General features: G+C 35.4%; 1 protein-coding gene across 1 annotated transcript in view; it reads left to right on the forward strand.

Annotated features, from left to right (window-relative positions):
* The window catches only part of LOC306886751 (formin-2-like), a gene marked incomplete at its 5' end in the record, with an annotated part of 41345 nt that overhangs the window by 15080 nt on the left and 13716 nt on the right, over positions 1–12549 (forward strand). Inside the window, 4 exons of the mRNA XM_079444066.1 lie at positions 59–203; positions 3187–3274; positions 10299–10360; positions 12372–12463. Coding sequence (XP_079300192.1) covers positions 59–203; positions 3187–3274; positions 10299–10360; positions 12372–12463 — 387 coding nt within the window. The remainder of the gene's footprint in view (positions 1–58; positions 204–3186; positions 3275–10298; positions 10361–12371; positions 12464–12549) is intronic.

Here is a 12549-nt window from a genome sequence, read left to right on the forward strand (position 1 = left end):
TGATTATGATCACACATGCGATAAGGCAAACTGATATTTTTATTTCTCTCGCTCATAGGGATGCCAAAAGTGCCCTGGTGTGGGAAAAGGTTCAAGAGCCATCAGTAGACTTTGATGAATTTGTGGGGCTATTTGCCAAAAGCGCAGTCAAGGAAAAGAAGAAACCTATCTCAGATACCATAACAAAATCAAAGGCCAAACAGGTAAGAGGACTTTACTATACTCCCATTGATTAAAAACACTGGGTCCAGGACATTTTTGGATGTCCCAACAAGTAGTGGACCTTAGTAGGCGCCCCTTGTCTCAGCTCCCAGGACAACATTCCTGGTTGTCTTTCCTTGAAGATAGCTCTGTCCAGGCTCCCACCTCACCACACACAAAACCATTAACACTGATTTCACACGCACAGCTTGTGAATCAGAGCCTTACAGGCATTCAGTAAATGTTATAAGCTTTACTTAATGTTCCCTCAACCAAAGTGTGACTATGAGACTCTTTGATAAGACTGTTTACCATCAGAAACAACCCAGACATCTACCACATCTGAAGCTAATCTCGCTCTCTCTCTTCCTCTCTGGTAGTGGTGTGAAAATTAGTCACTGGTGAGAGTTTTGTGGTTCCTTCGTCTGGAGTCATGCAGATTTCTGATAACAAGCCACAGCTACACAACAAGCACATTACAAACTGCATCACACAAATTGAATTGTCCTGGAGCTGTGTTCTTCAACTGTGAATTATGTACACACATTCTGTGCCGTAATCAAGAAGATAATTTAATTTTCTTAAGAATGAAATACTTTTATTCAGCAAGGATACATTAAATTGATCAAAAAGACATTAATAATGTTCAAATAAATGCTTTTAACTTTTTATTCATCGAAGAATTCTGAAAAGAATGTATCACGGTTTCCATAGAAATATTAAGCAGCACAACTCTTTTCAACATTATTAATAATAAGAAATGTTTCTTGAGCAATAAATCAGCATATTAGAATGATTTCTGATGGAACATGTGACATTGAAGACTGAAGTGCTACTGAACATTCACGGGAATAAATTACATTTTCAAATATTTAAAAATAGAAAACAGTTCTTTTAAATTGTAATGATATTTCATAATATTGCTGTTTTTACTGTATTTTTGATCAAATAAATGCAGCCTTGTTGAACATGAAAGACTTTTAAAAAATCTTATAGTCTCCATACGTTGAACAGTCATATATATATGTATGTGTACCATCATAACCATGTTTTTGGGATAATTACCATGGTGATGCCATGTTTTTTCAGACATGTACCATGACAACACCAACGAATCGGGGGGGTTAATATAAACACGTTTTGAGAATACACTGTGGTATTGTCTACAAATAGGATAAATAACAAACTGGATGTAAATATTGAGAAATTCTGAGACTTTTGAAAGTTTTCTGTTTGCTCTCTCTCTCCTCTTTTTTTCTCTGTGGTCTGTAAGATCTGAGGAATGGGAGGGGGGGTCTGTATTGAGTTAAAACCCACAACCCTCAAACCACCAGCCAACCCAGCGACTCCAGTCAGCCTAGAGTGTGGTCATGCCACACTTTATATGTGTGTGTATATGAGAAAGAGAGACCGTGTGTGTGTGTGTGTGTAAGCATTAGATAATCTCTTCAGCATTATTCACAGAACAGTTGCTTTAGGCTTACAGTTTGCACAGATCAATCAATATTAACGTGCTAATATAATAAAATGCCTTTATAATTCGTGTGCATTAGAGTATAAATTAAAAACAACTGCCCGAAGCTTCATTTGAGCCCACATAATCATGTTCATTTTATGAATCATATTCATTTTACAGCCCATTGCTCTGGCAGTAGTTATCTAGTCCTTCAGCTGGTAGTTACTGTATGACCGCCGAACCGCCATCCTCCCGATACAGCAACATCCATGCTTCCCACCGAAACTAAAGTATGGAATCAATTCTCATTGGTCGGTAAGCGTCTGGTTTGAGATCTAGCTCATCACAAGCATTAGTGTGTTTCCCACATCATTAACACAGCACAGCACTCTGCAGTCGCGCTGTGTTTAGTGGTCATGAGCCCTGTGGAGATAATGAGAGCCAGCGGCTTACTGATGATCACACTGGGCCGCCATCACGCTTTCAAGTGTGGCCTGTACTAGAAGGTTTTCACGACTCCAAATTCTTTCCAACAATCAGAATTAGCATGTTGTTAACAGGCGGTCGTGAAAGAAGATCTGTTTGAGATGGCACTCAATGTATATGTGTTAATGGACAGAAGACGCGAACCTACAGGAAAACTAGTAGAGGGCAAAGCACAAGGTTTCAAAAAACATATTAGAGCACTGCAAAAAAAACATTTTCTTACTCAGTATTTTTATCTTGTTTTTGAGTACAAATATCACAACCTCATGAATTCAAATAATAAATTCATAAATCAAGATACATTTACTTGAGTAGTAAAATGATTGAAAGATATTAGGGTCTTGTCTTCTAAAAAAAAGCCAGTTAAACAAGATTATTTTTCTTAACCCACTGACAGATGTCCTTATTTAAAAGCATAAACTTGCTTGTTTTTTTCTTTTCAGAAAGCAAGACTTTATATCTTGTATTTTGATTTTTTTAAAATATATTTTTAATACTAAAAAAGGCAAAAATAAAGAAGAAAATAATTTTTTTGCAGGATGAAAAGACTGATTATGTGAGGTATCCATGTATCCACACACACAACTTATTTGGAGATGCCTGATTTGAAGGGGCTGTCTGAAAGTGTCAAAATCTAACTTGGTTTAATAGGACTAGACAAGTCTGTCATATGCATAATTACTGTGGTGTTCCTTGGCAGAGCCAGAAACTGGAGAAAGTAAGTTATTTTGATATATGTGGATGCTATGCATGAAAGAATGAGAGACGAAGACCTCTCCATAATACCATATGAGGAAGCAGTCATAAATACTCATACTTTGGCTTTGTTTTTGGCTTCCTTATTAGGCTAAAGTACCTCTGCGTGCTATTAAATTTATGAGGGCAGCCAGATGAAATACTATGTTTATGTATTTTTGTCACCAGCAATAATATTGAGGGTAAACTGCGTTTAAATAACTGTAGAATCTTTTTTATAGTATAAAGTGGCTGATGTTTTATAACAGTAACAAAATATACCTTCTCTCTCTCTCTGACTCTCTCAGGTTGTCAAGCTGCTGAGTAACAAACGTTCTCAGGCGGTGGGGATTCTGATGTCCAGTCTTCATTTAGATATGAAAGATATTCAGAATGGTGAGGTTATTTATGACATTTTTATTATCGAATCTTGATAGTGTGTCTTTGTGGCTATACTTATGAGACCCACTACTCTGAGAGATTCTGCTCAGCCTCCTGTCAGCATCTGACCTCTCTAAGGGGGGAAATATGATGTCACAGCCAATTAAGACTCAATGTTCGGCGCTGTTTATACAGTTACTGATTGTGTTTGAAAGCTGGAGGGAGAGGGGTTGGTTGCATTTCAGGGTTCACGAATAGGTTGATACTGTAGATCTTAATGGATGTGATGATTAGAGCCGCATCATCGTTCTCGTTGTGTTCTATTCTTTTACTATAGTTACTGTTTTACTCTGCTTTTGCATATACCCTCAATGTCCTGTTTCTCTGCTGAAGATATTTCCTTGTCTATCTCTGGGGTCTTTTTCTCTCTAATTTGTCTCTCTCTATCCTTCTTATTGCTGTCATCACTCTACCTGCTCATTCATCTCCTTGAATTGAGTATAAAGGAAATAATGCCATTTCTTCTCATCACAGGTTTGGGAATGTTAGATCTGTCTCTCAGCACACAGAGCTATCCAGAACTCTTTATTGTGGATTTCTTGAGTTGGCAAAGGCGTAGTTGTAATAGAAAAGATTGGGAAAACACTGCGACACCAAAGTAGAACAATTTTCAGAAGGGTTGATTATTTCACATATATCTTCAAAATGTCTACACACATCTTTTGTCCCTTTCTCTTCCAGATATCTCAGATGACCTGTGTGTTCCTTGAATTAAATTAAATAAACTTGCCTGTAAAAAGCAAAGAGAGAAAATGATGAAAAATAAGAATTATTATATTATATTACAAATTTTTAGTAAATCTTTCAGTAAACCAAATGACAGATTGTATGAGTCAATCATTCAGGAATGAAGCTAGTCTTTATGAGTGAGTCTTTTATTCAAAAGATTCATTGTGATTCACTGATTTATTCAGGAAAGCCAAAACTCTGTATTGTTTGATTCGATTTCAGAGCAAACATGGAACCAAAAAGAAAGATACTTAAGAAAGAGTATTCTTCAACAATATTTTTTTAGCAGTGTGTATTTTTTAACTATTCATTAACAAGAGCCATAAACTGGAAAAAGAGCAGTTATATATACTGTATATATATATATATATATATATATATATATATATATATATATATATATATATATATATATATATATATATATGTGTGTGTGTGTGTGTGTGGATTTTATACATAAAAAATAGATATATTATTATATTATATTAGATTAGATTTGATTCTATCTTGGGTTTTCAGTCGATTCAATTTTTTAATCTAATTAATTACATTATGTGTCGATTAATTAATCTAATTAATCCCAAAATAAATTTGACTGTGGAAATACCCACAAAAAATTATTTTGTGTTAAATGAGAAAGGATCAAGTAGGCATTACAAATTGTAGCTTTAGAAAGAAATATTTTATTTGATTCAACATAAAATTTATTACACATAACCATTTGGGATAACATAAACTAGGCTATGGAACATAAGAGAAAATCTCAGTATTTTTGCTCATACAGTTTGTAACCAAAAGAGCTTAGTTAGCAACAATCTTCAAAATACCTTCTTTTATGTTCCATAAAAGAAAGGTTTGAAACAATATGAGGGTGAGTAAATGATGACAGAATTTTATTTTTTTGGGTGAACTATCCCTGTAATATTTTTATTATTTATTTATTTATGAAATGAAATGAAACTCTATATAAGAAACTAAATGTGCCAGCAGGTGGCAGTAAATGTCTTTGAGTCATTCATTCATTCATTCATTCGATTTGTTCAGATGGCTGATTCATTCAGGAATGAAGTAAATAGCTCTCTTTAGGAATGGGCCTTTGAATCATTGGTTCACACGATTCATTCAGAAACTAAACTGCTGTGTTGCTTGAATACACGCAAAAACAATTCTGCTATGGCTTCAAAGGTGATATGTTCTCTGCGAAATTGAGCAAAAACACATAATATTGTGTTTAAAACATATCAACTTCTTATTTACTGAACTGTTGTATAGAATCACATTTAAATTTGTGATATTCGGACAGAATCAGCACTCGTGTAAATACTGCTCGTGTGATATAATATGATATAAATATGAGACAAAAACTCATATGGGGCATTTTTTGCTTAACTGAATTATGGAGTTCTTGCCCTGCATCATATTTATTAACAGTCAGCTATATGAAATGTAAGATGTACAAGTCTTGGCACGGAACCAATATTTCAATCTCGTTATTTATATAACTAATTAATTTAGTTATGGTTTTAAACTGACAGCTATAATTATATCAGATTACATTAGATTATGATAACTTTACAAGGTTACATTCATGAGCCAGTAGGTGGCAGCAAATTACAGATTAAATGAGTGAATCACTTTAGTAGTGAGTCACTGAATCATTTACTCAAACAATTCATTCAGGAACACCATTGCTGTGTTATTTGATTCAGTTTGATTTCTGAGGGGAAAAAATGTAACCAAAAAAAGTTTATTTTTTAGTATCAGGATGGATAAATAGTGTATTTTTCAGCAGTGTATTTTTAGCATTGTGTACTTTTTAGCCATTCATTGGTTAACAGGCGGCAGACAAGCTTTATTCTGTTTTCTTTCAGTATAATTTCATGCATAATTTCCCTCCAGTCTAATCCACTGTAACAACAATCCTTTGTTAAATTCTATTTTTCTTTCTTCATTTTAATGAATCAGCAAAGCTGGATGCAGTTTTAAAAACCACATCACATTATGTGAACGGATACCTAATATTACACACACGCACACATGCACACACATCCTCAGTTAGTCTTTAAGCTGCCGGCATATTAAGACATTTTTACTGGCTCTTTGAGAATTTATGGGCACAGTCCCCATTTATTATGAAGCTCAGTACCCACAATTCAGCACTGGTTGAGTCTCATCGGGTCTCGCTGCTATTCCATCCATTGCAGAGGCCAGTATGTTTGGCCAGAGTAAACCACCAAATAGAAACAAACAGTTTCTCTGACAGAGCTATTTACCCAGAATCAATACATTCCTCAACATCACGCTTCACCACACTGACCTGGATCAGGCCCTTTTGAGGAACTAGGAAAGAATTTCGTGAATTGGTTTAATTGCAGAGTTTAAAGGTTCATGCAAAGTTATGAGGCATTTATTACAGTCAGTAGAGAAGATGTTGGCCGTCTGTCTCTCTTTTCTTTCATTATTCAATTATCAGCCATCAAACAACATTAAAAACACTCTTTTCAGGATTATTAAGGAACCTAAACCTAATCTAGTGCAACTCCTTGGTGGATTCTCACTGAATCACTCCCTTTGTGTCAACTTTCTTGTTTCCCTCAGCTGGTTTTCATAAGATCTCATGTTTGAGCCTGAAAAACACTCCTGCATGATTGACTAGAGCACAGGCAGCTCTTGCACAAACACACTGGTGACAGGCCTTTGATTTCTACCCATAACAGTCTCAAAGTTTCACAAGTCAGCTCGGCGTTTGTGCGTGTGTGAGATTGGATTCATCGGCGTGTGACGCCGACCCCCTCCGGACGATTTGTTTGTTATGTTTCTTCAGTGACTCACACTCAGTTGTTCTGCAGCGCCGTCTGTTTGGGTCTTCTGAACTGTCACAGGACATTGTTTTGTGGAAACATTCTGAATCATGGCAGTGATCACAAAGAAAGCAACCAGAAAACATATGTGCACAATCATGTTCTAATATAAAATCCTTCCTTCTCTTCTCTTTTCAGCCAAACATTGTGCTGTTTTATACTTAGCAGTGTTTAGAGAGAGAAGGTGGTGTGTGTCCATACAGCTGAAGAATTGCAAACATGGTAGCATTCTTTGTGTATTTTCTTTTGTCTGGTTGTGTACGTTTGGAAGATAGTAATTATGGAAGCTTGGCACAAACTGAACATTGTAAACCTGCGAGGAACTATGAAACTGCTTGGAGAAAAATGTTTGGCCAATGAAATATGTAACAAGAGGAGTTACAGAAATGTAGTTCAGTTCAAACCTGATCCATAAGCTACTTAACCCAAGGTTGCTCCAGGGGGATTCCTCCTGTAATAGGTGTTATTTGGATAAAAGCATCATCTAAATGATGAACTATATTACAGTAAGAGTGAGTGAATTTCAGGTGATTATAGTCATTGGGGTGTAAAACATATAATTGCGTTTATTGTTTCAGAAATGTGTGAATTTTTACTCAGACACTGCTTCTATAATTTCCACTGAGCCTTTCTGTTTATCAAAACAAAAGATCTCTGAATGGGCTTAGTTATTATTATTATTATTATTATTATGTGCGCTGCTGGCCCAAATTAATTCAGTGTTCTTTAGTGACTCACATTCAGTTGTTCTGCAGTGCATGATATGATATGATATAATTTGATATTTTTATATTACTATCAAATTTCTTTTTAATGCTAAACACATCTTTTGAATTAACATGTTTTATAATAATAAAAAGAATAATCAATAATAATAATAATAAATAATATTGACAAACAAATGCTTATATTTAGAGCAAATTACATTATAATTATATTAATTACATTATTATTATGATTAGTAGTAGTAGTAGTAGTAGTAGTAGTATCAAATCATATAAATATTATTTTTTATTATTAAAATGTCTATTTATTATTGATGAACAAATGCTAAACAGATCTAACTTTAGCTCAATGTCCGCTACATACAAAGTCAAAAAATTCAATGCAAATAACACATTAAAATATGTAATTCTTTGGTATCTCTAATGCAGAGACCATAACTGGCCATACAGTATGCAAACTTTGTTGTGCTGATTGCTTTTTTTCTACAAACTTTTGAAGCTTTCAAAACGGTCTCTCCCTCAGATTAAAGCAAACCTACCACTCTAAACTATTGCATAAATTATTTGGGGAAGCACAGAGCACATCCCTGGACATCAAGTGACAAATTCTTTGTTTTGGAGACTTTGTTGTGGGGGTGTGGGGATTACACTGTTGTTGTTTGTGTATGTGGTGACTGGGCTATAGATCTGGTGGGATGCTGTTGTCAGGTTGATGACAGGTTTAATTACCCAGTCATAGATCGTGCATATTTTTTTCACTCTCTTTCTCGGTTTCTCTCTCGCTCTGTCATGTGATTCTTCTCCCCACCTCTTTTAAGGCTGTAGTTGCTCTCTTTGATATCTTTCTTCCGTAACAGTAGTAATGCTTTGCTGTCTGTCTACATTTTCTGTGTCTGTGCATTGGCCATTTTGTTATTCTTTCTTGTGCGGTTTTTGGAACACGCCAATGATCAATTTCTCAATTCCCCAAAAGACTGAACACACAAAGATTACCCTGTAATAGCTCTGTTTAGCACAGAAAAATATTGTTCAGTCTAGCCAGCTCAATAACAGGCCTGCTAGAGATTCAGATGCTTTTATGTAAAAACAACTCTGGAAAATAAATGTTTGGTGCTGAGTTAACATGTTTTGATTGTCAGGGTGAATTCCAAACGGCTTTTTTGCGCCCTTGAAGGGCACTTCGGGAAGGGGACGCCATTTGTAGGGACGATCCAAACGATCGTCCCTACAAATGATTTAAATATGATTTAAGATGGAAGTGTAAGCAAGTTTAAGCAAGTTTAATTTGAAAAAGTTTAGTAGTAAATAAAACACAATTGTTCTATATTTTAGAATGTAATTTATTTCTGTGATGGATGAATATTTAGTTGCTATATCTCTAGTCTTGAGTGTCACATGATCCTTCAGAAATTTTTCTAATATGCTGATTTGGGGCTCAAAAAATGTCTAAAATGTATTAGCAATGTTGAAAACAGTTGTGCTTCTTAATATTTTTATGGAAATCATGGCACATTTTTTCTTTGATTCTTTGATAAATAGAAAACTCAAAAGAACAACATTTATTTGAGATAGACATTTTTGTAACATTAAGGGTGTTTCTCAAACTGAAGGCTGCTTCCTATGAAGGCTGCATTACTCGGCTGCCACATCATCAAACGTTGCTGAAGGCCATCTCAATCGGAAGGATCCTTGGAAGGCAGCCTTCGTTTCGCGTCCTTCATTCAGCTGAATTTGAAGGATGCATGGGATGTATCCTCCGCGACCTTCAATCACCCACATTCCATTTCATGAAAATAAACTGACGAAAAACGAGTCATTAATGAGCTTGTCTGAATTTATTATGTTAGACAAAAATATTTTTTTCAGACATGAAAGCATAGATGTTATTTTTTGTTTTGGTGTAAATTACTCAATAAACGCTATAAGTGCCAATAACTTAAGCCACGGGGAGACTGTAGACAGCTGTGATTCACTGTATTGCATTAATAGAAAGCCAAATAATATAAAGATTTGTAATACAAAGTATTTTTCCAAAACTAAGTTTTATTAGTATTTTTGTGTCGTGGCTGTGAAGGCGGGAACATATGTGACGTAGCCACGCGCACTTACTAGACCGTCTTATTCTAGCATTTATATGCTGAGAAGGACTCTAGTCTACAAGACTCTGAAGGGCTGAACTAGGAAGGACGCAGCCTCGGTAGGATGCAGCCTTCCGTTTGAGAAGCACCCTAAAAATGTCTTCACTGTCACTTATAAATTTAATTAATCATTGCTGAATAAAAGTATTTATTAAAAAAAATAGTTTTTAATTAAATAATGATACAATATTTGTTTTATTTATTTATTTTAAAGTAATTTAAGATATCATTTAATACATAAAATTTAAAGTTGTTTTGATTTATGGACGTATTATGATTTTGATTATGAATTCATGAAAGTATGAATGACTCTTATTTTGGTATTATTGGAAAAATTTTATTTGGCCTTTTAATTCATTGGAAAATAATTTCAAATTCCCAAACAATTGACAAGTGGTACTCATAGATTTTCCCAGCAGCACGGACTTCAGTTAAAATCTTTGCCTGATAAATCATTTGAACAGATCCTGAGTCCTGAGTGGTTGATCATTGATGCATTTTTCTTCTCTCTTTCTCTGTCTGACAGCCATCTTGAACATGGACTGCACCGTGGTGGATATGGAGACGCTCCAGGCGCTGTATGAAAATGTAAGTCCACAACATGACAAGACGTGACAGTCCAGATAAGCAAATGTGATGAATCCTGACATTTCTTATGACGTATGAATTCCATAAGTGATCATTTAACATATCATTAAACTCTTAAACCTCTCAGAACTGGACAGGATATATCCTAAGCTCTTGGAGCTTTGCCTTGACGTGGTCCGCTCCAAAAGAGAGCCACGGAAATGTGTGTTAAATACCAAAACAAACATGCAGGCCACAAACACCGCTGGAATGAGTAAGGTTTACCATGGAGCCGGGGTGCGTGTCACTGTCTGAGGGAAAGCGAGAGAGGAACACAACAACTGTATAAGACAGACATACAGACATGGAACTGACATCAGTTTTCCCCCTCAAGGAATCAAAAGAGAACAGTTCAAAAACTGACTGAGCTTTGAGATTTGTAGCTTAGGTAACTTATTGGCAGTTACAGACTACGTCAGTTTGACATGGCAACATAAATCAAACCTCTTTCTTGGAAGATCTTTGACTCACTTTTAGATGATTGGCTGATATTTTCTTTCATTCTTTAAGTGTGTGTGGGTGCTGATGAGTTTGCACACTATGATTGCCATGTGCATTGCAGCAACAGTCATAAATCTTGCTGTCAGCACTAGAGCTCCTTTACATGTTTTCTGTATGCGAGTGTGTGCCGCAAGTCATTATGATGAGATAAAGACAGGGCATCATAGCCACACATCATCTTAAGACCTACAAGATGCCAGAACGTTCCTCACACATGTCTGATAATTATTTCAAAACACTTCATATGTTGGCACTTTTCTTGTGATTTTGCTCCATGTATCATTTCGAGAATATGTAACATTTTATAATAGCTTTCATGTTTATATATATTTGTTCATGAAACTGATTAAAAATAATAATCTATATTTACAATCAAAATACAAAAATGAATAATAGGCTATACAAAAGTGCAATTGTTGAATTTAAAGCCACTGTTTTTTTTGTTTTTTTTAATAAAAAATAACTATATGAACAAATACACTTTGATAACCATATGATTTGATTTATATTTTAGAGGTGTTCAGATAGATTTTGCGGGAAACTGCATACAAACATCATTCACCTGTCACATCTGTAAAGAGAGAAAAGTAGCTCTGGCTGTGTGTAGCATGAAGGCAGCTAAACGTTTGTGACAAAAAAAAAAATGTCAAAAATTGATCATGAATAATTCAGAACGGTAGATCTCCAGTAATCATCGGTTGTAAAAACAAACCAACAAACAAACAAAAAACATTAATTTTCCAACCGCTGTCAAAACCACATGCATCCGCGCAGAGCCAAATCACAACCAAAATAATGTTCTTCCGCAAGATGCATGCAATTTTATTTTTCTACTAATAGAGGGCCAAAAGTCACATAGTGGAGCGTTAACAACTAATAAAGAAACATGAAGGTGTGGTGTGGGGTGTTTGTGTGTTCGTATGTGTGTGTGTGTGTGTGTGTGTGTGTGTGGAATTATGTGTATGTGAAGTAACTTTCTGCTGAAAACTATCTTTCCTTCCATCCCTCTGTTTTTCCTCCAACCCACCCACCCATTCCCACTGTAGCTTGAGGCGATGTTGTTGAGTTTAAACGTTGAGGTTGTTTCTCTTTAGTGTGCGAGACTCCACGCTGTCTCTGACTCCTTCAACCAAAACCACAGAACACCCCCTCACACACACACTCACACACACATAGTATATCCCTTCTTTCCTCTCTCCCGCTTGTTCTCTCTATTCTCTTTTTCACTGTCTGACTCAAGCACAGTCTGAAGTGTGGATCATACTTTGTTTTTTGGATCATAAAAAGACCATAAAGATCATAAAACAACACACCCACACCCACAAACACACTACAAAGAGCATTAGAGTTTATATCACTATAAGATAGTTATAAAATGCTTTATAAGGAGAATATAAGTGTATTTTCCCAAAAATGAAATCACATTTTCCTCTCTCTCAGTGTCCTTTCATTCTGTTTTTCTGTTAAACAGAGAGCTCAGAAAGAAGAGATGGATCAGATTGAGAAACACATCAAGTCTTCAAAAGATAAAGAAAATGCAAAACCACTGGACAAGCCTGAACAGTATCTATCTATCTATCTATCTATCTATCTATCTATCTATCTATCTATCTATCTGTCTATCTGTCTATCTGTCTGTCTGTCTGTCT

The sequence above is a fragment of the Barbus barbus genome (assembly GCF_936440315.1).
Source record: "Barbus barbus genome assembly, chromosome: 20".
Lineage (NCBI taxonomy): Eukaryota > Metazoa > Chordata > Actinopteri > Cypriniformes > Cyprinidae > Barbus > Barbus barbus.